The following is a 25,953-nucleotide window of genomic DNA, read 5'->3' as shown; positions in this document are numbered from 1 at the left end:
CACCTCCCCGTGCAGACCCTTAGAGATGCTCCTTCAGCATTGTGTCAGAGGGCGAAAGAAGTAGAACCTGAAGCATGGGGAGGACAGGACCCAGGCCCGGATCTTCTCAGTGGGAGGGAAGAACATAGCGCCAGGTAGTGAGGAGGTGTGGCCAGGAGTGGGTGCCACCCACTGAGGCTTGGGCCCTCCCGTCGCAGGCGCAGGGAAGCACTAAAATGACGGATGCGCAGATGGCCGATTTTGGGGCGGCAGCCCAATATCTCCGCAAGTCAGAGAAGGAGCGTCTGGAGGCCCAGACCCGGCCCTTCGACATCCGCACTGAGTGCTTCGTGCCCGATGACAAGGAGGAGTTTGTGAAGGCCAAGATCTTGTCCCGGGAAGGGGGCAAGGTCACTGCTGAAACAGAGAATGGCAAGGTGTGTGGGGCATAGTGCCATGGAAAGGGAGAGAAGGTTTGCGGGGGGTTGCATGGGGGAGGCACTTGCCGTGGGAGCTGAGGGCTCTGGAGAAGAGCCAAAGTCAGCAGGGTGCAGGACATGCCCCCTCGAGGAACCCAGCTCTTCGATGAGAACTCTGACGTTTCTCAGATGGACCTGAGCAGGTGTAACAGGGCACCACACCAGGGATGCGCGCCCTTCGCCAGAGATGGTGCTGGGGCAGGGGTGGGGGGACCTCCCCTGGTATCTGCCTCAGCAGGGTCCTGGAGATAAAGAAGACACAGACACGGCACCAAGTAAAGTTCCCTCTTGAATGTGTATCCCTCCTCTCTGTGCCTCAGTTTCCTCCATGGACCAACTCCCCCCAATCCACCTCACTCAAACCAAGAGCAAACTCTTAGACCCAGATGAACGCAAAAAGCAGGAACTCTTGAGCTGAACGCTCAGTCCCGGGGCTGGTGACTAGCACTCAGAAGTCCACAGTACCTGCTTCCTCACACAAGCCGTGAGAATTGCCACGGGTCACTAGCAGCAGCTCACAACCATCTGCCTTCACACATGCCGACTGAATGTTGGGTCCCAACGAGGTGGGCAACGACAGGCCACCATCTGCTGGGGACTTTGACTCTGATCCTGGCTCTGCTACTGGCTATCTACCAAGCTGGAAAACCATTTAATTATTCTAGCCCCAGCTTCCTCTGCTGTCAAAAACAATACTAGAATACCTACCTGCAGGGTCTGATCACGTTAGGGCATGGCGAACTGACTGGTGCCAATCGAACCACACTGATGGTGACCAATGGGGAGTGTAGGGTTGGTAGGTGAGATGTTTTCCAGCAGAACAAGGTTTGCCCTGAGCAACTGAGGCCCACAAGCAATGCCCCCAGGAGTCAGGGTAAGGTGTATGCACAGATTGGAGAGCTGCCAGCCCCACCAAGTTTGCCCCTAGAGGCTTGAAGCAGGGACAGAAAGGTGCTGTCCTGGGGCACTGGCAAGACACAGAGAACCTAGCATGGGAGGGATGGCAGTAAGTTGTCTGGGGAAAGTGCTTTGGGGGAGCCACGGGGCAGGGCTTGGGCACTGGTCGGAGAAGAGTTGGGGGAGTGAGGCCAGGTCGTGGCCCGTGTTCTGGGAGGAGGTAGGTGGGCGAGGCTGGTGAGTGCCGACTGGCAAGGTGGGAGTGTGGTCATCCCTGTCCATGCACCCTCCCAGACGGTGACCGTGAAGGAGGACCAGGTGTTGCAGCAGAACCCACCCAAGTTCGACAAGATCGAGGACATGGCCATGCTGACCTTCCTGCACGAGCCCGCCGTACTCTTCAACCTCAAGGAGCGCTACGCCGCCTGGATGATCTACGTGAGTGCACGTGGCAGGAAGCCAGTCCGGGATGGAGGCTAAAGTAGGCCAGGGCAACTCTCTCAAGGCGAGGGGTCAGAACTCTCCCAAGGGGCCCAGCTCCCCTCTGCCCCCTTCCTACCCCTGGTCAGCCGCAGGAAGAGAGGACCAGCTGGGGTGACCAGGGACTCCCCTGCCTGTCACCACCTGCCCCAGGCTTCCCCCTCCAGCCCCTCATGCCTGCCCTCTCTCCTGCTCCAGACCTACTCGGGCCTCTTCTGCGTCACCGTCAATCCCTACAAGTGGCTGCCGGTGTACAACGCAGAGGTGGTGGCCGCCTACCGGGGCAAGAAGAGGAGCGAGGCGCCACCCCACATCTTCTCCATCTCCGACAACGCCTATCAGTACATGCTGACAGGTGAGTCTGGCAGCCCTGACCTGTGACCCCTCAGCCCCGTATCGGTGGACCTGACCCTGTTGCCTCTCCTCTTTTCTCTTCCAGATCGGGAGAACCAGTCCATCCTCATCACGTGAGCAAATGCCATCTACCCACATAGGGATTTGGCGGGGACCCAGGCCTATTCCTGGGGGTGCAGAGGGGAGGAAAGGTTTAAGGTTGTGATTGCAAGGAGTGTGGGGAGCTGGGCTCTCAGAGGGGTGTCGGAGTGACCTACAATGATATGCAAATTCTGCGGGGCCCTGGGTCCTGATGGAGGAGGTTAGAAGGCTGGGATTCTGAGGGAGGAGGGTGCAGTGGGCTGAACTCCAAATGGAGCATAGGGGAAATCTTGGATTCTGATGGGTCCCTCTTGCCTCAAGTGGAGAATCTGGTGCAGGGAAGACTGTGAACACAAAACGTGTCATCCAGTACTTTGCCAGCATCGCGGCCATAGGTGACCGTGGCAAGAAGGACAATGCCAGTACAAACAAGGTACAGGGTGGGCCACAGGCTCAGCAGAGGGGACCTGGGGGCAGGCTGACCCAGGTGACCCCTAGCCTTGCCCTGGGGAACAGTGGGGACAGCACTACTGAGCCCAGTGCTCAAGACCTTCCTGACAGGTGCCTGGGTGGCTCAGTCGGTTAAGCGTCTGCCTTCAGCTCAGGTCATGATCCCAGGGTCCTGGGATCAAGCCCCGCATCGGGCTCCCTGCTCCGCGGGGAACCTGCTTCTCCCTCTGCCTCTTTCTCTCTCTCTCATGAATAAATACATAAAATCTTTTTTTTTTTTAAGATTTTATTTATTTATTTGACAGAGAGAGAGATAGCGAGAGCAGGAACACAAGCAGGGGGAGCGGGAGAGGGAGAAGCAGGCTTCCCGCCGAGCAGGGAGCCCGATGCGGGACTCGATCCCAGGACCCTGGGATCATGACCTGAGCTGAAGGCAGACGCTTAACGACTGAGCCACCCAGGCGCCCAATATATAAAATCTTAAAAAAAAAAAAAAAAAAAAAAGACCAATGGGCGCCTGGGTGGCTCAGTTGGTTAAGCGACTGCCTTCGGCTCAGGTCATGATCCTGGAGTCCCGGGATCGAGTCCCGCATCGGGCTCCCTGCTCAGCGGGGAGCCTGCTTCTCCCTCTGACCCTCCCCCCTCTCATGCTCTCTCTCTCTCATTCTCTCTCTCAAATAAATAAATAAATAAATAAAATTTAAAAAAAAAAGACCTTCCTGGAAGGAGATACACACTCTGATGTCTGTACATGGCCCTTTGGAGTCACAGACCCACCTGCAGTCCACCCAGCCCCACCCTCATTCCCCAGGACCAGAGCAGCCCCTTGTCCTCCCTGCTGCTGGAGGTGGACAGAAGATAAACCCTCGGGGTTCTGCTGCCTTTACAGGGCACGCTGGAGGACCAGATCATCCAGGCCAACCCCGCCCTGGAGGCCTTTGGCAACGCCAAGACCGTGCGGAACGACAACTCCTCCCGCTTCGTGAGTGCCTTTGACAGCTGTCCACTGGCCTCATTTGGCCTCGACAAGAGAAGGGGGGGTGCTGTTTCGTCAACAGTCACTACGCCCAGCTGATCATCCTGAGTTTGGCTTTGGGATATCAGCAAGCGTGCGCGTGTGCACCGGCCTGTGGGTGCGCACACACACACACACACACTCACACTCACACCCTCCTGACTCAGCCTGGCTCCCTGAGGTCTGAGAATTCAAGAAAAGAGCCCCAGAGTCACCATAGCTATTCCAGAGCCAAGTAATGGAGCTGATTTGTGTCACATTCTAGATTTTCCAAATGACTTTTTTCCAGAGCTCTTCCACATTGAAAGTGGGAAGAGATCATAGGTGTTGGAGCCAATTCTCCAGCTTCCCACCTGCCCAGCAAGTCCCCACACCTCTCTAAGTCCCAGTTCCTTTATCTGTGAAACAGAGGTAGCAATATTTACCTTGCAGGTTACTGAAAGGATTAATGAGATCATATCAGAGGTACAAACGGGAGGCATTGTATCTGTGTTCATTCCCGTGTTGTTGTTTCCGCTGAGATACCTAGTAATATGGAGATAGGCATCCTTTCCCCTGTTTTACTGAAACTAAACTGGGACACCAAATAGGTCATTAACATTTCCAGAACTACCCAGGGCTTTCTGGGTTGGGTTGAGGTCCAAGATCTCCATTCTGTCCCTTCTGGCCAGTTCCCTGACTCTTTGTCCCATCCACCCCCAGGGGAAATTCATCAGGATCCACTTCGGAGCCACTGGAAAGTTGGCTTCTGCAGACATAGAGACCTGTGAGTATGGCAGGGAGCCCTGCACACCCCTCTGTATCTTCCGCCTCTGCCTTCTTTCCCAGATGGGCCACCCTATCTCAACATTCCCTCTCCATCTTTCCTCTTCCCCTGGCTCTCTCCATTTTGCTATAAGAGCATTTCTCCCCTAATCTCCACCTTTTTGCTGGATCAACTCTCTCCCCGTCCTTACCTGCCCTCCTCCCTTCTCCTCACTTCAGATCTCCTGGAGAAGTCCCGGGTGATCTTCCAGCTGAAGGCTGAGAGGAACTACCACATCTTCTACCAGATCCTGTCCAACAAGAAGCCAGAGCTGCTGGGTGAGACTGCCTAATGCCTCAATGCCCCCATTGCCCTCCCCAGGCAGGTTGGGTGTCCTCCTCCTCCTCCTCACCTGCCCCTGTTTACCTCCCTCCTCCTTCAGTCTGCTCAGGTCTTCTCTTCCTTCCCCATCTCAGATCTGCCTGCAACTCCTCTCGCCTCTCTTCCCACACTTTCTTTGTCATATTTCTCCTCCTCCTCCTGGTTGGTTTTCCCTTCTCCTCTTTGTGTCTCCCCTGCTCCCAGGTGTCATTCTCCCACTGTCCTCCCTCCCCAGTCCCCTGCCTACTTTTTCATGTCTTTTGGATTCTCTGCATGGTCCTTGCTGACTCTCCTCCTCTCTCCCTGCTCCTGGTCCTCTCTTCCATTGTCCCTGCCCCACCCCCACCATGCCCTTCTCCCAACCCCTCTCTGCCCATCCCCTGCCCTCTCCTGTCCCCTTGTCCCCTTCCCTGCTCCTTGCCTGGACAGACATGTTGCTGGTCACCAACAACCCCTACGACTACGCCTTCGTGTCTCAGGGAGAGGTGTCTGTGGCCTCCATCGATGACTCCGAGGAGCTCATGGCCACAGATGTGAGTGAGGAGGCAGCGTGAGAGTTCCTGAGGGTTCCTGCACCACCAAATCCAACCACCCTCTTTGCCTCTCTTGCTCTGTCCTAGAGCGCCTTTGACGTGTTGGGCTTCACTCCCGAGGAGAAAGCTGGAGTCTACAAGCTAACAGGCGCCATCATGCACTACGGGAACATGAAGTTCAAGCAGAAGCAGCGGGAGGAGCAGGCGGAGCCAGATGGCACCGAAGGTGGGGGCAGGTGCTGAAAAGGCCTGAGGTGCTGGGTGTTCACCTATCATGAGGACATAGTCCACTGGGAGCAGGGTCTCCTGTGCTGCATCCAAAAGTGGTGCTTTTCAACAATTCTTGAAGAGCTAGGCTGACAACCTAGTTTATTAAGGTTATTAGGACCATGACAGTGAAAGCGGGAGGAAACCAGAAGTATGAGAAGCACGTGGTCAAAGGGCAGTACCTCTTCCCAGGAGCAGGGCCCTCACACCATCCAGCCCTGTCTCCAGGCTTTTTCCTTGTTAGAGCTTTGTCAGAGGCCACCCAGACAGGCTGGTTCCTGGGGACCTGAGGCCTGTGGGGTAGATGGATGGGGTGAGAACCAGGGAGGGGCAAGGATTGTGAGAGATGGGCAGACAGGGAGACCCCCCACAATCCTGCCAAATCTTCAACCCCAGCTGCACTGACCAGAAGTGAGTTTGGGATGTCTCCTCCTGGGCCCAAGACTCACCCAAACTCAGGAAAGCACAAACTCTAGAGCTCTGCACATCCTGATCATTAATGCAGTGTGTATGTGGAGCATGCCCAGCCCTTGGATGAGCCCCTTTCAAGCCCTGTGCCATGTTCTGTTTGGGAGGTAAGGGCCAGGGGTCAGGATATAGCTTGGCATTAATATGTCACATACCTCCCTGGGCCTCAGTTTCCTCCTTAGTGAAATGGAACAACAGTCCTTCCTAGCTCACTCTGGGGCTGTTGTAAGAATTCTTTGAGAAGGAAATGTCAAGGTGTGAACAGGGCTAGCTAGACAAATGCCCAAGAATATTCCTCTTAGCCTACCTTTAAGGACCCCTTCTGTGTCTATCCAGATCAAAATGCCAAGCCTGGGTTTCATGAGAGCATGTCATCAGCTATCACAAAACACTTGAAATTGAATCAAATACATTTTCTCTAAATAGAGATCATATGTTGAATGGCACAGATGGAGAGTTGGGGGGTGGGTAAAATGCCGTTAGGAACCTTGATTTCAAGCTGTTCACCACATGGATTAAGAGTGGAACAGGCCCAGTCCTGGATCAGATCCTGGGATGGGAGCAAAGGAGGCAGGGAGCAGCGCACATCTCTGTCAGCCACAGTCCCTGCCCTGGAGACATGAGAACGTGCTCACAACAATGCTGGTGAAGGGCCTGGACCAGGGACACCAAGCAGATGTTAAAGACAGAGACGACAGGAACTGCTGGGTGTTGGGAGGTTCCGGACAGACGAGGAGGCCTGGGCTCCAGCCTGACTCTGCACACTGGCTACGTGCCCCCTGGCAAGCCTCGTGCCCTTCCAGGCCTGTATTTGCAACTCTTAAGTGAGAGCGGATGGACCCAATGCTTCAGAAAGGCTCTGGCCCTGGAGCAGGGAAAGAGGGTCTGCCAGAAAGTGCTTGCTTACTTCTTTCCTTCTCCACCAGATGCCGACAAGTCCGCCTACCTCATGGGGCTGAACTCAGCTGACCTGCTCAAGGGGCTGTGCCACCCTCGGGTGAAAGTGGGCAACGAATATGTCACCAAGGGGCAGAGCGTACAGCAGGTGTACTACTCCATCGGGGCACTGGCCAAGGCAGTGTACGAGAAGATGTTCAACTGGATGGTGACAAGGATCAATGCCACCCTGGAGACCAAGCAGCCACGCCAGTACTTCATAGGGGTCCTGGACATCGCGGGCTTCGAGATCTTCGATGTGAGTGGGAGGAGCCTAGGCGCGTATGCGCGGGGGAGGGGGCAGTGACTCACTCATTTGCACCTGTGACCATCATGGCCAGTGGCCAGTCGAGGGAGAGACAGTGGGGCTCAGGGGTGGCAGACACATCGTCCTGTCTTCCAGGGGAGCTCCCCCTCCCCGGCCTGACAGGGGAGGGGACCAGTCACACCCCTGGCTGCTCTTGGGCACGGGCCTCGGCCGACCCCACTGGCCACTCAGACCCCTGCCTGCCTGACCCGCTCCGCCCCCGCCCCCTGCAGTTCAACAGCTTTGAGCAGCTGTGCATCAACTTCACCAACGAGAAGCTGCAGCAGTTCTTCAACCACCACATGTTCGTGCTGGAGCAGGAGGAGTACAAGAAGGAAGGCATCGAGTGGGAGTTCATCGACTTTGGCATGGACCTGCAGGCCTGCATCGACCTCATTGAGAAGGTGCTGCCTCCACCCGCTGCTTCCGTTTCCTTCCCCTGGCATCCCAGCCAGAGTGGCAGGGATGTCCCTTCTACAGCCAAGAAACTAGAGTCCCCAGAATCCCCAGCCTCTCTCAGACCCAGCTTCTACCCACCGTGAAGTCATACATGGGATGAGCCCCCTTCTCCTCTCCCCAGGACCTAAGACCTTGTCCTGTATGGTGGTCACCTCCCAGAGTCTTAAGAAGGAGACGTAGTGAGGGGAGGACTCCTGGCCCCTCAGACAGCCCATGGGAAGCGTCATCTATGGAAAGATCCTGGGCTGACACTAGAGACATTTGGCTTCCCATCCTCTTCCTGATAGCTGAGAATAAGCCGGTCTTCAGCTCCTCTTGTCCACAGACTCAGAGGAGACAAGAACAGAGCTGGTGTGAGGTTCCCAGTGCTGGCTTGTTCTCAGTGTGCTTTTGCTGATACAGCCCAGAGCCCGGGATAACTACCCTCACCCAGCCAGCCAGTGCCCTTCAGAAAACCGGAGCTTCCCAGAAGCTCTGGGTGGTTATCCAAGGTGCTGCTCTTCCAGAGGTCTCAGAATCACCTGAAAGTATATGGAAGAGTGTGTGTGTGTGTGTATACACGTGCACGCACACACACACACACATGTGTTTACATGCATTTTTCCAGGGAGGCATCTTTAGTTTAATCAAATTCTCATTAGGATTCCTGTCCCAAGGAAAGTCAAGAACCACCAGACTCTCTGAAGAGCAGGATGTTGTGCAGAACATGGATCCCTCTAACCATTCCTTGAAAAACTGTTACCCATCATATAGGCAGAGGTCTGGCCTGCCCCTCAGTCTGTCACCTCTGACATACACCTGTTCCTGGGGCAATCCAAGAAGGAGGGACTTGCTGCAAGGCCTTGGGGACCTGGCAGTGTGGCTGGGAGCACAGGGCTCTTCACTTGGTCCACTGAGGCAGAAAGAGGTTATAGGCCAGATCTGAATAGAATTAGATTTAGGTTAATTCCAAGAATATTAGGGTCCTATATTGGGACAAGAGGTAGCTTGGCTAGCCCAGACACTGTAGCCTGCCAGCTCTACTGGGCTATAGTTTTCCTTTGGCAAGGTGTGGGGCTCTGGAAACCTGGGAGCGCATGCAGTGATGCTCTCTCTACCTCCCCCCTCCCTGCTCTCAGCCCATGGGCATCATGTCCATCCTGGAGGAGGAGTGCATGTTCCCCAAGGCCACTGACATGACCTTCAAAGCCAAGCTGTATGATAACCACCTGGGCAAGTCCAACAACTTCCAGAAGCCACGCAACATCAAGGGGAAGCAGGAAGCCCACTTCTCCCTGATCCACTATGCCGGCACAGTGGACTACAACATCCTGGGCTGGCTGGAGAAAAACAAAGACCCACTCAACGAGACGGTGGTGGGCTTGTACCAGAAGTCCTCCCTCAAGCTCATGGCCACACTCTTCTCCACCTATGCTTCTGCTGATGTCGGTAAGAGAGCAGCCCCTGCCCTGGGCCAGAGCAATTCTGAAGTTGCCAGGGGCAAGGATCCCTCTGCTTCAAAGCACAGGATTCTAGAGGCAGAAGTGAACCCACAAGCCATGGGATGGGGGTCAGGAAATCTCACAGTAGTCATTCTGCCACTGATCTGTAGAAGGGCCATTTTCCACTTTGTGTTACGGATATTGGTGTACATGTCAAATGTCTCCTCAAGACTGAACAACTGGAGGTGAGTGAGGGTGGCACATACATCGCTGTGCCAGGCCCAGTGTAGAGCTGTGCCTGTGGGAGGTCTTGGTAAACGTTGAGAGGATCACCGAGCATCTGGTAGCACAGGTGAGTGTCCCGTTCAGAGAAGGAAGAGAAAGGCTGTGGCTTGGAAGGAGGAGGAACTACAGGAAGGAAGGTAGACCATGGAAAGAAGCAGGCATGAAGGGAGGGCTTCGAAGAAGGTGGGAGAAGAGCACTCATACGATTTCAGCACCTACTATGTGGCAAGCAAGCTTATCTAATCTCCATCCCAGTTTTTTGAGGCAGTTACTGTTCTCGTCGTGGGAAAACCGAGACGTGGAGAATCACTTTGTGAAGTCCCACGGCTAGTGAGAGGCAGAGCCCTGCCCCTGCCCGAGGGTTCCTCAGCTTTCAGACTCTGGCTCCTCATCCCTTCTCTTGTTATTAGGGGACAGCGGTAAAGGCAAAGGAGGCAAGAAAAAGGGCTCATCCTTTCAGACAGTGTCGGCCCTCCACCGGGTAAGAAGGGCCCAGAGATGCCAGGGGGCCTGTGGTGGGCAGGCCCAGCCCTTTGACTGTGTCACCCTAATCTGATTCTCTGAGTCTGGGGAGGAAAGAAGCTAGAGCTATGTGGTCATTTTGGGCATGTAAATTCTACACAAGCCTGAACTCCCATCATAAATTATGTGTCAACTCTTGGTCCCTTAGAGAATTCTGGAGACAGGCTGTCAGGGACCCAGGGCCCAAAAAGATGGTCCCTGTGGCTCCTGACTCCCCACTCTCATCCACCCCCAGGAGAATCTGAATAAACTTATGACCAACCTGAGGACCACCCATCCTCACTTTGTGCGCTGCATCATCCCCAATGAACGGAAGGCTCCAGGTGAGCGACGTGTAAAGGTCTAGTCTGGGGAGGGCACTTGGCATCCACTTGCCTGAGACTGACACCTTCTCCTCTCCTGCTGCAGGGGTGATGGACAACCCCCTGGTCATGCACCAGCTGCGCTGCAACGGTGTGCTGGAGGGCATCCGCATCTGCAGGAAGGGCTTCCCCAACCGCATCCTCTACGGGGACTTCAGGCAGAGGTGGGTACAGGGACACCCTAGAGCTCAGGGAACAGGGGGAGCCTGGGCAGACATGTCGGGGAAGGGAGTCCACAGGTGACCCCAAATGCTGTGGGCAGAAGAGATCAGTGCAGAACGTGGGTAACTTGGGGCACCTCCCTCTCCAGGTACCGCATCCTGAACCCAACAGCCATCCCCGAGGGCCAGTTCATTGACAGCAGGAAAGGAGCAGAGAAGCTGCTGGGCTCCCTGGACATTGACCACAACCAGTACAAGTTCGGCCACACCAAGGTGGGTCTAGAGCCCCACAGGGTGGAGCTGCGGGACATGTAGCCACCTTGCGCAGAGCAGCTGGGAGTTTGGAAAGCAGGCCTCTGATTCCTGGCTCCCTGTATTAATTCAAGGGCTGGAACCCAGGCTTCTTTTCTGTCTTGTTCTTCATATTTCACTCTGAGGTCTAGGATATATGGGTAATGGGTCACCTGGGAGCTTAGTCGGTGCCTCCTTCCCTCTTCCTCCACCCTGGCTACCCTTCTCTGAGGCTGCAGCCCTCTTGCCTGCAGGTGTTCTTCAAGGCAGGGCTGCTGGGGCTGCTGGAGGAGATGCGGGATGAGAGGCTGAGCCGCATCATCACCCGCATCCAGGCACAAGCCCGGGGCCAGCTCATGCGCATTGAGTTCAAGAAGATTGTGGAGCGCAGGTGAGGCGAGGGAAAGGGCGAGGCTCTCCCAGAGATGTGAAAGGTAGACAAGCAGTGCTAACTGGTGTGACTCCGAAGACCTGAGTTCAAACCCTGACTTCACCACTTACTAGCTGGCTTGAGCAAGTGACTACCACGCTAGGTCTCATTTTGAATTCTTTACACAAAGAAAATTCCCAATAAAGAATGAGATACCATTTTAAAACACCAGCTTGAGAAAAATCAAGAAGTCTGACCCATTGCTTACAGGTATGTAAATTAGCACAACCTCTCTGAAAAACAATTTATCATTATCTTTTAAAGATGGACAATTGCAGGGGTACCTGGCTGACCCAGTCCATAGAGCATGCAACTCTTGATCTCGAGGTCATAAGTTTGAGCCCCATTTTGGGTATAGAGAACATCCCAAAATAAAAAAATTAAAAAATATGGACAATTGCTTCCAATTCCATTCCTAAGTGCATTCCCACAGAAACTCCTGCATGTATACAACATGGGACAAAAAAGAATCTTCATAGCAGCATTGGCCAAAATAGCAAAGATTTGGAAACAACTCCAATTTCCATCTCCAGGGGAATGGGTAAATAGTAGTACAGTCGTTCAGTGGACTATTATAAAGCAATGAAAGGAGGGACTTACAACCACATGGTGCAATGTGTTTGAGCCTCAGAAGCTTATGGTTGAGTGAACAAAAGCAAGTCACAGAAGGATACATATAATGTAATGAAATTTTTATAAAACTCAGAGATACTAAAAAATGGTGACATATTGTTTAAAGACACGTACATATATGGTTAAAGTATGTTTTGAAAAAGTAAGGAAATTAAAAACACAAGATTAAGGATAGTGGCTGCTTCTGGTGGGGGGACCAGGAAAGGGGATGAAAAACACACTGGGAGAGCCAACACTGGCAAAATGCTCTTCTAGTTGTTGTTCAAAGGATTGATAGGTTCATGCATAGTCATTTTGTTTCATGCTTCACAACTTACATATATACTATAGATATTCTTACATGTAAAATATAATTTTTTAACATGTCTGAGGTTCTTATGGGATTAGAAACACTGAACTTAGTAGACACTCTATGAATGGTGTAGCTTTCATTACTACTAACGCCCCAGTAGGGAAGATATAAACTGCCCTTTTGTTGAATTACTCAAGTAATAAATATGTATTGAGCAACTCCATATTCAGTGTGATAATGTTGGAGTGGGGGTGCATATCAAGGCAACAAGACAGGGCTCCTGCCCTCAGGTGCCTTTGAGCTTGTTTAGATGGGCTGGGAGCCAATTGCAGTTGGTCCCATGCTTGGGAAGTGCTCTTTCAGAGTGCCCCTTCCTGCCTCCGTGTTTTCTTGCCAGGGATGCCTTGCTGGTAATCCAGTGGAACATTCGGGCCTTCATGGGGGTCAAGAACTGGCCCTGGATGAAGCTCTACTTCAAGATCAAGCCACTACTCAAGAGTGCAGAGACAGAGAAGGAGATGGCCACCATGAAGGAGGAGTTTGCGCGCATCAAAGAGGCGCTGGAGAAGTCGGAGGCTCGCCGCAAGGAGCTGGAGGAGAAGATGGTATCCCTGCTGCAGGAGAAGAATGATCTCCAGCTCCAAGTGCAGGCGGTGAGGTCACACGACGATCTCTTCATTCCTCCCCTTTCCTCCCCTGGATTATAGCCCATCTCATCCCCAGGAACTAAGACGCTGGATCTTTCCTCTCTTTAATCACCAACTCTCCTCTCTGTCCTCTTCTCCCAGGAACAAGATAACCTCAATGATGCAGAGGAACGCTGTGACCAGCTGATCAAGAACAAGATCCAGCTGGAGGCCAAGGTGAAGGAGATGACCGAGAGGCTGGAGGACGAGGAGGAGATGAATGCAGAGCTCACTGCCAAGAAGCGCAAGCTGGAAGATGAGTGCTCTGAGCTCAAGAAGGACATTGATGACCTGGAGCTGACGCTGGCCAAGGTGGAGAAGGAGAAGCATGCAACAGAGAACAAGGTGAGGGCAGTTCCTTCTGGCTCTATCTCAGGTCTCCTCAGGATTCCCAGACCAGAGTGTGGTCCTGGTCCTTGGTCTTGGACATCCCCATAGATGTCTCCAGGCCGATGACCTCTGACCCTAAAGGGGATGGGGTTCTTGGTCAACAGGTGAAGAACCTGACAGAGGAGATGGCTGGGCTAGATGAGATCATCGCCAAGCTGACCAAGGAGAAGAAGGCTCTGCAAGAAGCCCACCAGCAGGCCTTAGATGACCTTCAGGCTGAGGAGGACAAGGTCAACACACTGACTAAGTCTAAGGTCAAGCTGGAGCAGCAGGTGGATGATGTGAGTAGTAAGAACCATGCTCTATCTCTCTCAGGTCAGGATTCTGCAGGCAACATCAACAGCAAAGGGGCCTCTTTGTTCTCTGCAGTTCCTCACTAGGCTGGGGCTCAGAATTTTTTGTACTTGCAGGGATTTCTCTGCTGGTTTGCCCTCCAATCTCACTGGACTTTGAGTTTAGAAGGGAACAGAAGAGCATACACTGTGGATCTCAGGTTTTCTACTGCTTGTTTATTATCTTCTTTCCACCAGCTGGAGGGGTCCCTGGAACAGGAGAAGAAGGTGCGCATGGACCTGGAGAGGGCAAAGCGGAAGCTGGAGGGTGACCTGAAGCTGACCCAGGAGAGCATCATGGACCTGGAGAATGACAAGTTGCAGCTGGAAGAAAAGATCAAGAAGTAGGAGCCTGAGATGGCCAGGAAGGGCTAGTGGAGATGGCTGGCCTGAGGGTTAGAGCATAGGGTGCTTCACCCCCACTGGCCATGACTGTCCTGTGCCCAGTGTGAATGAGGAGGTCAAACGGCCCTCCTGCATTCACCCTCTGGGCTGGGGGGAGGGGACTGGTCCTGGCATGCCATGGCAAGAGAAGAGAATGGGTACAGAGGAAGGAAGACCACCTGTCACCGCCCCCCCCCCCCACTTCTCCTCCAGGAAAGAGTTTGACATTAATCAGCAGAACAGTAAGATTGAGGATGAGCAGGCACTGGCCCTTCAGCTGCAGAAGAAATTGAAGGAGAATCAGGTGAAGTTCTTCCTGGTACAGCCAACGGGGAGTTCAGTGGGGAGGCAGCTGAGGATGCAGAGCTGCTTAGGGTTCTAGACAGTATCTAGGACTCCAGGCAGCCTTGGAGACCCCACCAGCCCTCACCTGGCACTGGAGAGCACCGGCCTTCCCCCGTTAGAGTAATAATGTCTTATTCTAGCAGGGCTCTTTGGGGGAGGCAAACAAGCCTACTAAAAGGGCTCTCTTGCTGAACTATGCCCTGCCTCGTGGGATTTTGCTCCGGTGCAAATGACAGGGTTCAGTTCTCATCTCACCCTTTCTCTGGTACTTCTCCCCTCTGCATGGGGGTGAGAAGGGTCTTCACGGAGCCCCTTCCTATGGGGTGCTCTGATCATACTCTTTCCGGGTACTGATCCCATGATACATAGTCAACTCCTACAACTCTGAGCAAGTCACTTCCCGTTGCTGAGTCTCAGATTGTCTTCTCATCCGTGAAATGAGATAATAACACCTGCCTTACAGAGGACCAGGGGAGATAATGTTTATAAAACCATTTTGTCAGCTAGCAGTCAGCCAGCCACTAGCAAGGTGTTCTTTTGTTTTCTCCATGGCCTTCTCATCCCTCTGCAGGAGGAGAGTAAATTAACAGCCACAGTCTCCCTTACTTTTAGCGCACCCTGAATTTTAATGAGCTTTTTGTCCTGTGTTTGTCAGAAGAGCCCTGGAAGCAAGGAAGGCAGGTACTGCCATCCCCATCTCATAGCTACAGAAGCTGCATGGCCACGTCTGGACAGAGTGGCCCCAAGGACAACATGCACTCAGCTGCTGGGGGCAGGGCCTTATCCTCTAATTTTCTGGTCAGATGGTGGCTATTGGAGAGAGCTGATCACCCCTCAGCATTCAGGGCCCACAGTCCAGGCTACAAGTGACGCATGGACACAGTTCCACTCATTTGGGGAGCTGCTCAGGGGCTGGCCTGCCTTCAGGGATAATTTGCCCTCCCATTTTCTTGGGTGCCCCTCTGGGTTTTAGCTAGAATACGAGGACGTTCTCCAGGTTCTTCTGTTTGGGTCGAGGCAAACTCTTTGGCTCTTAGACCCAGAACATCAGTGCTGTTATCCCCACCAGGTCTCGGCAAAGGGCTGTGGCTCCTCCTTCTTCCTGCCCAAGCTCTTGCACACAGTCCCACTTTCTTCATCTTGGGAGTAGAGGCATGGTGTTCCCCTCTCTCCTGCTCCCAGCACCCACCCACACACATCCTGATAATACTGTCCACAACCACCAATGCAGGGATCCCACTGATCAATGCTCCCCTTTGCTCCTGGCTGGTCAGGGAACAGATCAAAATGACAGATGGGACATTCTCCCAGTTTAGTCAAAGGCAAGGCTAAGGCCAAAAAATGAGGTAGGGGCCTGATGATGATAAGGGCAACCTGCTAGCACTTGCCTGGCCTAGAAGGGAATAGTCAAGGTGGACCCGAGCCCAGGCATAAATAAGGCAAGCCCTGGAGAGTGAAGAATATGGTTGGCTGGACTTTGTGGTTAACTTGGAAAATTACAAAAGTTTTTATTGTCTTACGGCATATGGTTGTAAGTATTTGTAAGATACCAACACAGGCTTTCCTGCCTTATATTTAGCAGAGCAGAGCCTAGTGAATCTGTGAAATCTTTGAGATTCAGGATCTCGTAGGATCTCCGAATCCCCATCCGAACATAGATTCTCAGGATTCAGGGCCGCAGATAATCAGACTGAGTCTAAACGCCTTGAGAGGTCAGCTTCGACCAAGTTGCTACTGATGGCCTACGCAATACAGATGTCTGGCAGCGCCCTGGCCTCTACCCACTAGATGGCAAGTCACGGCAAGCGAATGTGTCTACAGACATCGCCAACTATCCCCTGTGGCACAAAACTTTCCCTAGTTAAGAACCATTGCTCTAGAGGGACCTGAATGTCCTAGAACTCTGGGGTGGGGGCTCCGCCGGACGGCTCCGGGCGGTGGGGCTGAGCCCTCTGTGTCCCGGGCCAGGCTCGCATCGAGGAGCTGGAGGAGGAGCTGGAGGCCGAGCGCACCGCCAGGGCCAAGGTGGAGAAGCTGCGCTCAGACCTGTCCCGGGAGCTGGAGGAGATCAGCGAGCGGCTGGAGGAGGCCGGTGGGGCCACGTCCGTGCAGATCGAGATGAACAAGAAGCGCGAGGCCGAGTTCCAGAAGATGAGGCGGGACCTGGAGGAGGCCACGCTGCAGCACGAGGCCACGGCGGCGGCCCTGCGCAAGAAGCACGCGGACAGCGTGGCCGAGCTGAGCGAGCAGATCGACAACCTGCAGCGCGTGAAGCAGAAGCTGGAGAAGGAGAAGAGCGAGTTCAAGCTGGAGCTGGACGATGTCACCTCCAACATGGAGCAGATCATCAAGGCCAAGGTGGGCTGCCTGCTCACCGTCCTCACCCCCTTCTCTCCCACAGCGGTCTTCCTTCCACTCTCTCTACCCTGTCCTCTCATCGTCACTCCTTCATCAGCCCTTGCTCTCTGTCTCGCTCTCTCCCTCGCCTTCCCTGCCTCCACTCACAGCTCCTTTAATTCATGCACCCCTTCAGACCATGCCCTCCAGCACCTCTCCGTTTCAGCCCCTGAGCCCTGTGCTCTCCCCACCTTGGCCCTCCCTTCCTTTCTCTGGTCCACCCAGCCCCTTCTCCATGACAAGTTGTCCCTTACTGCCTGAAGGCAAACCTGGAGAAGGTGTCCCGGACGTTGGAGGACCAGGCCAATGAGTACCGCGCAAAGCTGGAACAGACCCAACGCTCTCTCAATGACCTCGCCACCCAGCGAGCCAAGCTGCAGACAGAGAATGGTGGGTGCCCCTAACCGGCCCTGTGCCTGCCCCAGGGTCAGGCACCAGTTGCTCCCTTCCATAGCCCACAAACTCTCTCTTGTTCCCACCTCTAGGTGAGCTGTCCCGGCAGCTGGATGAGAAGGAGGCGCTGATCTCCCAGCTGACCCGAGGCAAGCTCTACTACACCCAGCAGCTGGAGGACCTCAAGAGGCAGCTGGAGGAGGAGGGCAAGGTGAGGCCCAGCTAGGGGACAGTGGGACAGGCTTGATGGCAGCCCTGGTAATTAAATTGCATCAACACCAGGAATGGAGCCCGGAGGCTGGAGAGAAGACTCTGTTTGTGGTGGAAAGGCCCCCCAGTCTAGGTTCCTCTACGCTCCAGCTAAGCCACACCTGAACATCATCGAATGCCTCTTTCCTTATTTGCTAGGAGTGGGGTGGGCAAGCTGGAAAGCTACTCTAAGACGCTGAGACTCCACACCAGCCTTCATCCTGAATGAGCGAGGCTGGGCTTATTTGAACTTCATGGAGATGAAAAAGATCTAGAGAATGATGGGGGGGGGCATTCCCTCCCACCTTCCTGGGAGATAAGCCCTCCTCCCGGTGCCCGCCCCTCCGCAGGCGAAGAACGCGCTGGCCCACGCACTGCAGTCGGCCCGGCATGACTGTGACCTGCTACGGGAGCAGTACGAGGAGGAGACGGAGGCCAAGGCCGAGCTGCAGCGCGTCTTGTCCAAGGCCAACTCAGAGGTGGCCCAGTGGAGGACCAAATACGAGACAGATGCCATCCAGAGGACCGAGGAGCTCGAGGAGGCCAAGTGAGTCCTGGGCGGCCCACCACCCTGATTCTAAAGGGGGAAGGAGCAAGAGGACCTGGGGTGGGGACAGGCAGAGTGGGCACGGGAAGGAGATCTGAGGAGAGTGGGAAAAGGTCTGGGGCAGGGCGGGGGTGGGGGCGGGGGAGGAAAGGGGTAATAGAGGTGCTTGAAAGGGAGCCTGGATCCTGGCCTCTGAGTGAACCTGGCTGGCCCTGACTCACTTCCTGTGACGCATGAGCTTTTGGCTCGGGTTATACCTGATGCTCACGTATAAGACGAGCAAAAAGCTTGTTGGTCAGAGGAGCTTCCATCGATCAGCCTGGTGTGGGGAGGGGTGGAGGCTGCCACCCAGATGCTGCTACACATAGGGAGGACTCTCTGTTCCACCTACCTGCAGGCTTGGGTCCCTTGAGGCTAGGGACCCGGGCGGGGCCTGAAGGGCTGATCAGGGTCCCAAGGAGCTATGGGAGATGATGGGGTCACCCTGGTCTGGGGAGGAGGTGGTTCCAAGGGCCTGCTGTTGTAGAGTCACACACACACACACACACACACACACACACACACACGCTCTAACTGCCCCGGGCAGGAAGAAGCTGGCCCAGAGGCTGCAGGATGCCGAGGAGGCCGTGGAGGCCGTCAATGCCAAGTGCTCTTCGCTGGAGAAGACCAAGCACCGGCTGCAGAATGAGATCGAGGACCTGATGGTGGACGTGGAGCGCTCCAACGCAGCCGCCGCGGCCCTGGACAAGAAGCAGAGGAACTTCGACAAGGTGGGCCTGGGCTGAGGGCCACAACCAGGGGCAGAGCAGGGAGGCCGGCGTCACCAGGAAGCCAGGGACCTCCTCCTGGGGGGCCAGGAAGGAGACTGAGCCCCGCCAAGGGGCCTGGGCATGCCCTGGAGAGCCGGGGGAATGGGGGGTGGGGGTGTGCTGGGGCGGGGGTTGGGGCCGTGCAGTGAGCCGGGTCCCCACAGATCCTGGCCGAGTGGAAGCAGAAGTATGAGGAGTCTCAGTCAGAGCTGGAGTCCTCGCAGAAGGAGGCGCGCTCCCTCAGCACAGAGCTCTTCAAGCTCAAGAACGCCTATGAGGAGTCCCTGGAGCATCTGGAGACCTTCAAGCGGGAGAACAAGAACCTTCAGGGTGCGCTGGGGCCAGAGAGGCCGGGGAGGGGTTGGGGGCAGGGAGGGCCACACTGGAGCAGGGAGAGCTCAGGCTTTGAGCTTTCTGGCCCTCTGACCCCCAGAAGAGATCTCCGACCTGACCGAGCAGCTGGGAGAAGGAGGGAAGAATGCACATGAGCTGGAGAAGGTCCGCAAGCAGCTGGAGGCTGAGAAGCTGGAGCTGCAGTCAGCCCTGGAGGAGGCTGAGGTGAGCCTGGCTCTGCCTGTCCCCCTACCTCGTACCCTCTCCTACCCACGCACTCTTGTCTCTGACTCCCCACTCTCCTTCACCCGGGGGTGACACTGACCCTCAGACAAAATTTATTAGCTCCTTTTTCTCAGTCTACCCACTAACCTGATACCCATGACTGCCTCCAAAGCCAAGGTCTGCACCAAGGAAAGCATCACAGTCTGATCATAGGCCAAAAGGTTATGTTTCCTACGGTGTTTAGAAAGTTGAAATATGGCCATCATAATAACCCCTCAGACAGTAGGTAGGAGTGTGGGCTTCAGAGTCAAGCAGATCTGAGTTTGAAACTTGGCTTCAGGGGCGCCTGGGTGGCTCAGTGGGTTAAGTGTCTGACTTCGGCTCAGGTCATGATCTCAGGGTCCTGGGATTGAGTCCCACATCGGGCTCCCTGCTCAGTGGGAGCCTGCTTCTCCCTCTCCCTGCCACTCCCCCTGCTTTTACTCTCTCTGTCAAATAAATAAATAAAATCTTAAAAAAAAAAAAAAGAGAAAGAAACTTTGCTTCAGGACCTCCACTGTGTCATTGGGCAAGTTTCTTAACCTCTCTGTACCTTAGTTTTCTTATTTCTAATGGAATGAATTGTACATACCCAATAAGATTTTATGCATGATTGTTACTAAGATTAAATGAGGTCACAAACTTAAGCACTTAATACGTATTTGCTATTGTTACTGTTCATTTGTAGAGAACCTAGGGAGAGCCCTGAGTTTCGGGGCTTCTAACTTTTTTCACTGAAGGGTAAGTGACCCAGAAAACAAAAATAAAGTTTGGAATATGTGGTCATAAAAACCTCCCCCTTTTCTATGATACTTAGAAGGTCAGGATTGTGCAGTGTTAGTATTAGAGGGTCTGGGCACTTGTGAGGTCCAAGCCCTTTCCTTGACAGAGGAAACCCAGGGCATCCTGGGATGCAGGTCCCACCTTCTGCATCTTTTCCCAGACCTTCTTCTCCAAGCCGTAGTCCTGGCTGATACCCTGCCTCTCCTTGGCCTCCCTCCCCACCTCGCCCTGCACCCTGACAGTCTGCCTCCGACCCTCTCTCCCCACCCCCTCCCAGGCCTCCCTGGAACACGAGGAGGGCAAGATCCTGCGGGCCCAGCTGGAGTTCAACCAGATCAAGGCTGAGATCGAGCGGAAGCTGGCAGAGAAGGATGAGGAGATGGAGCAGGCCAAGCGCAACCACCTGCGGGTGGTGGACTCGCTGCAGACCTCCCTGGACGCGGAGACGCGCAGCCGCAATGAGGCCCTGCGGGTGAAGAAGAAGATGGAGGGTGACCTGAACGAGATGGAGATCCAGCTCAGCCAGGCTAACAGAATAGCCTCAGAGGCCCAGAAGCACCTAAAGATTGCCCAGGCCCATCTGAAGGTAACAGAAGGTGGGACTCTCAGAAGGGAGCTGCCCACAGGTCTGGTGAGGGCCCTGGGCTAACACATACGAGAAAGTGGGAGCCACTTACCTCCTGTACTTGGAGGCTTGAGGAAAGAGAACTGATCAGACCCCAAGCATGTCCTGGACCAGCTCAGTCCCCGGGCCTAGAGAATAGACGAGGGGATGTGCCCCTGGGCCCTACACTTGACGGAAGGTTTGTGAACATGGCATCGGGTGCATCAGACCCCGAATGGGAAGCCCTGATGGGATGGGTGCAGGTCTCCAACATGCTTCCTCCTCCCGCCCCCACCAGGACACCCAGGTCCAGCTGGACGACGCAGTCCGCGCCAACGACGACCTGAAGGAGAACATCGCCATCGTAGAGCGGCGCAACAACCTGCTGCAGGCGGAGCTGGAGGAGCTGCGGGCCGTGGTGGAGCAGACGGAGCGGTCTCGGAAGCTGGCCGAGCAGGAGCTGATCGAGACCAGCGAGCGGGTGCAGCTGCTGCACTCCCAGGTGAGCGGCTCCCCCGTGCAGTCGTGGAGGGAAGCACGGCTGGGGGGGCCCAGCAGGTGAGGTTTGGGAGCCACCCCTGGATGCTCAGTGCTTTTCGTGCTCCGCCCACCTTGATCCTCAGAACACCAGCCTCATCAACCAGAAGAAGAAGATGGACGCAGACCTGTCCCAGCTCCAATCAGAAGTGGAAGAGGCGGTGCAGGAGTGCAGGAACGCCGAGGAGAAAGCCAAGAAGGCCATCACCGATGTGAGTGACCGCCCCCCTCCCGCCCCCACTAAAGACGTGAACAAGGGCCCTGGGTCCCGGCCAAGCCACTGCACCGTGACAAGCCGACTCTTAGCGCTGCGTGGGTTGGCGGGCCTCGGGAAACAGACACCAGGCTGGGAAAACGCTGACCCTTGAGGGACAAGGGGCCCTGGGCCCAGTTCTTTTAGACCTCTCTCCTGACCCCAGGCTGCCATGATGGCAGAGGAGCTGAAGAAGGAGCAGGACACCAGCGCCCACCTGGAGCGCATGAAGAAGAACATGGAGCAGACCATCAAGGACCTGCAGCACCGGCTGGATGAGGCCGAGCAGATCGCCCTCAAGGGGGGCAAGAAGCAGCTGCAGAAGCTGGAGGCCCGGGTGCAAGAGCTGGAGAACGAGCTGGAAGCTGAGCAGAAGCGCAACGTGGAGTCAGTCAAGGGCATGAGGAAGAGTGAGCGTCGCATCAAGGAGCTGACCTACCAGGTGTGGGCATGGTGGCTGCTCTGGGCGGCAGTCAAGGGCAGATGTGAAAGCACTTCCCCTGCCCCACTTCCTGGCCACACAGGCCCCACGCACAGTCACTGTCTGGGAATGCCACTCAACCCCCTGGCACCTACTTCTTGAGAAGCTGTCTTTAGATTAATTTTCTTTCACATTCCCTGGAGTCCATTTGGCTTGAGTCCATGACTTTTTCTAGCAAATGAGAACCTATTTCTACTTCCTGAAAGCTCTTTTAACCAGCGTTTCCTCAGGGTTTTTTTTTAAGAACCCAAAGTGTTACCATGAAGGCTTTAGCACAGTCCACAGAACCTTTCTACCGGCCTGAAAGGGAAGGACATAGTATGGCACTTTCAGGATAAAAGTCAGAGATGGGAAAGACTCAGACCTTCCCCTGGAACTTCCCCTGGAACTTCCCCTGGAACTTCCCCTGGAACAGATAGATGGTCTTAGATAAAGATGATCCCAAAATGTTCTAAGACCTGCGCCTGTGTAGCTCAGAGCTTTTGCCCTTGACCTGTTATTTTCACAGTGCGCCTAGGAAGGAAGGACAGAGAAAGGGGGTATTGGTCCCTTTGACAGCTGGATGTGAGAGACATGAGACAGAGCTACAGCTGGAGAGCGGCAGACCTGTTGGGTACATAAGTGGGAGAGGCACCCTAGCACATACAGTGATGACGAGATAGAAATGATCTGGTGACATTGGGGCCAGTGATCCTGGTGCCCAAATCTGCCCAGTGCAATCCACGTATCTGATAGGTTAGAATGGTCTGCCTATGACGGTGCCCCCTTCACCCTGTGGTCCTCATTAGTCCTCTCAGCTCACTCTAAAACCACCAGCCGAGAGCATCGACGGGGCTCCAGGCTGGGGCTGCAACAGCCCCGATAGCTCCATGTTATCAGATGAAGGAATTCCATTTGGTTCTGGGCCCCTTGCCCCACTTCCAGCTTTAGGGCCACAGCCCTCTTTGCTTTTTAGATCCGGACTGAGGACCTTGCTGTGGCCTTTTGACCTACAAGTTGAGGCAGAGCTGGAATCCAACACCCCCCTTCTTTGACCTGGCCCATCGGAGGGAGGGAAGGCAGCTGAGGCCTGGGGAGAAGAGTGACGGATTGAGGGAGGGAACAATGATTGCACTTGCTCCTCCCCCAAATTGGCTTCTCCCATCCATCCACCCCCAGACGGAGGAGGACAAGAAGAACCTGCTGCGGCTGCAGGACCTGGTGGACAAGCTGCAGCTGAAGGTCAAGGCCTACAAGCGCCAGGCCGAGGAGGCGGTGAGTTCATGGTTTTCTCCACTCCGTCAACACACCTCCCATGTGTGAGAATCCACGGGCGTCAGCCCCAGCATGGGGACTAGACGTTTCACGTGTCCGTGTGCTCAGAGCTGGGTCGGGCACTCTGAGCGAGCACAAGCAATGCCTACAGACTGCTGAGAACCCATACCCCAGTAGACCTGAGGGAAGGCAGTGTACCTGCTAAGCAGGCCACGGGGCCAGACAGTGCTCAAGGCTGGAAGGTGGCCGTGGAAGTGAGCCCAGGAGAGGACCTGACCATAGGGCAGTGGGGAAGACTCTGGGTGGGCAGAAAAGTGTGAAAGTAAGGTGTCGATGAGCACACATGTGCAGGAAACCCCGGAGCTGGGAGCATCTATCAGAGTCCTAGTTGGGCAGATGCAGTGAGGCTGAATTCTGAATGGGACTGGACCAGGCAGCATGTAATTCATCTCAGGCAGTGGGTGGCCATGCAGGATTCTGAATGCTGGCAAGTTGAGGAGGGTGCCAAGCCAGGAGCAGGATACCCTTGGCAAGGCAGTTGCAGGAACACAGTAGAGGGGTGAGAGCCCTGAGCCCTGGCTCAGGGACAGGGAATCCCTCAGACTGGGAGGCTGGGAATTTCCACCTCCTCCCCCTCCCCCTGCTGCCTCTCACCTCAGCCTCCCCGTCCCCGAACCCCTGCAGGAGGAGCAGGCCAACACCAACCTGTCCAAGTTCCGCAAGGTGCAGCACGAGCTGGATGAGGCGGAGGAGCGCGCGGACATCGCCGAGTCCCAGGTCAACAAGCTGCGGGCCAAGAGCCGCGACATCGGCACCAAGGTGGGTCCCTCCTCCGGGGCTCACTAGTCGCCCCGTGTCAGCACATCCGCCAACATCAGTGCCCCCTCAGAATGGGCACTCCTTACCCTATATGATGGCAGACCTGGGGGGTCCCACAGCACCCATACCTGAGAACCCCCTGAACCTCTGAAGAAAGCCCAGTCCCACCCACTAAACTACAAAGGCCCCCAAGTGAGACCCAAGATCCCTGAGGCCAGAACCTCTCCCTCTAAAGCCATCCCCTTTAGGCCCCTGAAAGCCCTAGAGATTCCTCCCCACACCCTACCTCCCTCTTGCCAGCTGGCCCCTCACACCCTTTACTCCCTTCTCAGCAAAAACTGCATGACGAGGAGTGACACCGCCTCAGGAACCCCCCTCTTGCCAACCTGTAATAAACCTGAATGCCGGACTCTGCCTGCGCCCCGTCCTTCCCACCACCGCCGCCAGCCAGCCAGCAGCTGTCTTAAAGCTCCCCAGCGGAGGGAGGCCCTGCCCCTGTGTCAGAGCTGTGGGAGCCCAAGCTTTCCACATCTACAGAGGAGGCAGCCGAGGCCCAGAGAGCCCTGGTCAGGAGGAGAGAAAACAAAGGTACCAGAAGGGTGAGCCAATTCTGTGTGCCGAGAGACAGAATTTTCGTGTCAAAGCTGAAGCTCCCCTCCACCTACCCCAGCTCTGGGCTGCAGGGGTTAAAGGCATCCTGGGACACCCGTTCCCTCCCAGATGAATTTCCCACTGACACCAGGAGAGGCTCAGGGCTCACTGGGGGTGGAGGTTCATAAAGGGGTTGGTACAGGTCCCATTCTGGCCAGCCCCTTACGAGTAACCCAAATGGAGTCCCAGGCACAGTCGGCTGGGGCCCAGGTCTGACCTCGGCCTCTGTGGTCAGCGCCTCACTGTGAGGGAATCCTGAGCCTCTGGGGCCAGCTGACACCGAGCCTGAATCAACAGGCTCTGTGGACCAAAGCCAAGCGTTGCTTGTTTCATTTTGGCCTCTCACACGGGCACAGATGGGCACAGGTGCATGAGCAGGTACACACCGTAGATCACACTTCCACTCTCTCTGAGCTCCCACCAGGGACAGTCTAGCCCAGGTTATATGCCTGCCCAGGGGACAGGGCTGGTCCCGGCCCCATTCGGCTCCAGGCAAATCCCTGCCCCCTGCTGGGCTTTATAGCCCAGGTTCTCCTAACTACCTTCTCATCCCTTCACCTGGCACCCCATCTCCTAAACTGCCCTGGCTAAGCCTCTGCTATGCCTCCTCTAAAGCCTTGACCCCACCTCCCCCAAGGGTGGCCAATCAGTGTTGAGAGTGGACTATGCATAGAGCCCTGAGAATGTTAGCAGAAACCCAGAAAAACACAAAATCCAGTTGGTTCTAGCCCTGGGGAGGCTGCCAGTTCTGGTGAGGAGCCTGGACATGAGGACAGGAAAGTTGGAGAAGTCAGACCCGGATAGACCCACGATTATCACCAAGGGGAGCAGAACCGCTCTATTGGAGTTGCAGGGTTCGGGCAGGGCTTGGGGGCTGGGGCCTGCCTCTGGCAGGAGCACCCCAGAAACAAAGGGAAGGTATTTCAGAGCAGGAGCAAACCAGCATTAGAGGGATAGCAAGCCAGCTTGTATGAGCCACTGAGTTAGGCCACGTGGGTGGGCAGGGACATCCCAGCTGCCCCCGCACTATCACGGGACAAGCAGGGCTGATTCCTGGGTCGTCGCAGTGCCTGCTCTCCAAACACCCCCAGCCAAACTCTCCCACAGCATTCGCTGCAGGCAGGCATGGCTGTCCTTCACTAGCCTGTCTCCTTCCCAGGCTGTGAGTGCCCAAGGACAGGGCTGCCTGTCACCCCTGAATCCCTGGGGCCCAG

The 25,953-nt window shown here is 55.2% G+C and overlaps 1 protein-coding gene across 1 annotated transcript; it reads left to right on the top strand.

Annotated features, from left to right (window-relative positions):
- Positions 1 to 200: 200 nt before the first annotated feature.
- On the top strand, positions 201 to 24,229 carry MYH6 (myosin heavy chain 6). Its single transcript, XM_064570854.1, has 36 exons — positions 201 to 416; positions 1,650 to 1,793; positions 2,034 to 2,190; positions 2,275 to 2,302; positions 2,592 to 2,703; positions 3,610 to 3,702; positions 4,438 to 4,501; positions 4,720 to 4,818; positions 5,291 to 5,394; positions 5,482 to 5,620; positions 7,056 to 7,324; positions 7,606 to 7,776; positions 8,950 to 9,259; positions 9,948 to 10,018; positions 10,295 to 10,382; positions 10,468 to 10,585; positions 10,732 to 10,855; positions 11,128 to 11,264; positions 12,626 to 12,881; positions 13,017 to 13,259; positions 13,409 to 13,585; positions 13,835 to 13,980; positions 14,234 to 14,324; positions 16,334 to 16,723; positions 17,026 to 17,152; positions 17,248 to 17,366; positions 17,755 to 17,951; positions 18,538 to 18,721; positions 18,925 to 19,090; positions 19,194 to 19,318; positions 20,418 to 20,726; positions 21,043 to 21,246; positions 21,368 to 21,493; positions 21,701 to 21,976; positions 23,174 to 23,269; positions 23,954 to 24,229. Exons 1-36 carry the CDS (start codon positions 216 to 218, stop codon positions 24,113 to 24,115), a joined length of 5,823 nt encoding a protein of 1,940 aa, XP_064426924.1. The 5' UTR covers positions 201 to 215; the 3' UTR covers positions 24,116 to 24,229.
- Positions 24,230 to 25,953: the final 1,724 nt, after the last annotated feature.

This window comes from Mirounga angustirostris, unplaced genomic scaffold (assembly GCF_029215605.1).
Source record: "Mirounga angustirostris isolate CCGP_5_RB_7025 unplaced genomic scaffold, mMirAng1.0.hap1 SCAF_9, whole genome shotgun sequence".
NCBI lineage: Eukaryota > Metazoa > Chordata > Mammalia > Carnivora > Phocidae > Mirounga > Mirounga angustirostris.
The sequence above is the reverse complement of the archived record's forward strand: the minus strand, read 5'-3'. Positions and strand labels throughout refer to the sequence as shown.